Raw genomic sequence first — 1,218 nt, 5'->3', positions numbered from 1 at the left:
GTATACATGTATCTATATGTATATATAAATTTGTTATATAGTCGCAAGTGTTTGTATATAGATACGTTTTCGAATATGTACGAACGCACACACACACACACACATATATATATATATATATATATATATATATATATATACACATATATACATCGGTATTTATATTGTTATCTACTTACCTAATGCTGATGAAATGGAACTAGATTTATCCACCAAAACTGCCGTTCGAACATAACCAAGGAAGAAACAAGCTAAAAACAGTCCCCAGCAGGGTAAAATCAACTTTCTTTCAGCCATCCTTTAAGCTCGAATGCTGTCTGTTCACACAACACACTCGATGTTTCTCACAGTGGAAATATATGTATTGGTATATAGGTATATATATATGTATACATATATATATATATATATATGTATATATGTATATATATACACACAGATAGATAGATAGAACTACATAGAAATGTATATGTATGTTTGCATGTACATATATATATGTGTGTGTACGTGTGTGCGTGTATTTATATTTAATTCTACGTGTGTATGTGTGTATATTTATATATATATTGATGTATAATTATGTGTTATTAAATAATACAATTAATTGCGTATAGTGTGATGGTGTGTGCGTATACGTGAGTGGAAATGCGTGTAATGAATGTGTACATGTATGTACAAATATGTATATAAGTATATATATGGTGGTGTGATGTGTTTTGTTGGTGTGGTGGTGGTGGTGGTGGTAGTGGTGTAGCTTGTAGTGGTGGTAGTGCTTGTAGTGGTGGTAGTGCTTGATGTGGTGGTGGTGGTGGTAGTGGTAGTGGTAAGCTGCTCTGTGTAGCAGTTATTGTTTTAATAATAAGCGTTAGTTTCGTGTTGTAGCCGTATTGTTTAGAACAAGAAGTGAGATCACAGCTGCTCTCACTGCAATGGTAGTAGTAGCCCTCTGCTGTCTCCGCTCTTGTTACTACTACTACTACTACTACTACTACTACTACTACTGCTTCTGCTGCTGCTGCTGCTGCTGTTGCTGTTGTTGTTGTTGCTGCTGCAGCCTTGGTGGTGACGATGACGATGACGACGACGATGATGATGATGATGATGATGATGATGATGATGCGCTTGCACTTGTTGATAATAATAATAATGATGATGATGATGATGATGATGATGATGATGATGATGACGGTGATGACGATGATAACGAGGATGGGGCAG

At 35.6% G+C, this 1,218-nt stretch overlaps 1 protein-coding gene across 6 annotated transcripts in view; it reads right to left on the bottom strand.

Moving 5' to 3' along the window:
- The window catches only part of LOC106884390 (uncharacterized), a 628,567-nt gene extending 627,609 nt beyond the window's left edge, over positions 1 to 958 (bottom strand). For 3 of the 6 annotated variants that reach the window (XM_052967966.1, XM_052967968.1, XM_052967967.1), the window contains exon 1: positions 180 to 958. In XM_052967966.1, the coding sequence (XP_052823926.1) occupies positions 180 to 297 (118 nt within the window). In that variant the 5' untranslated portion in view covers positions 298 to 958. The remainder of the gene's footprint in view (positions 1 to 179) is intronic. The other 3 variants (XM_052967969.1, XM_052967970.1, XM_052967971.1) reach the window with 2 other exon arrangements.
- Positions 959 to 1,218: the final 260 nt, after the last annotated feature.

The sequence above is a fragment of the Octopus bimaculoides genome, chromosome 5, assembly GCF_001194135.2.
Source record: "Octopus bimaculoides isolate UCB-OBI-ISO-001 chromosome 5, ASM119413v2, whole genome shotgun sequence".
Classification (NCBI taxonomy): Eukaryota; Metazoa; Mollusca; class Cephalopoda; order Octopoda; family Octopodidae; genus Octopus; species Octopus bimaculoides.
The sequence above is the reverse complement of the archived record's forward strand: the minus strand, read 5'-3'. Positions and strand labels throughout refer to the sequence as shown.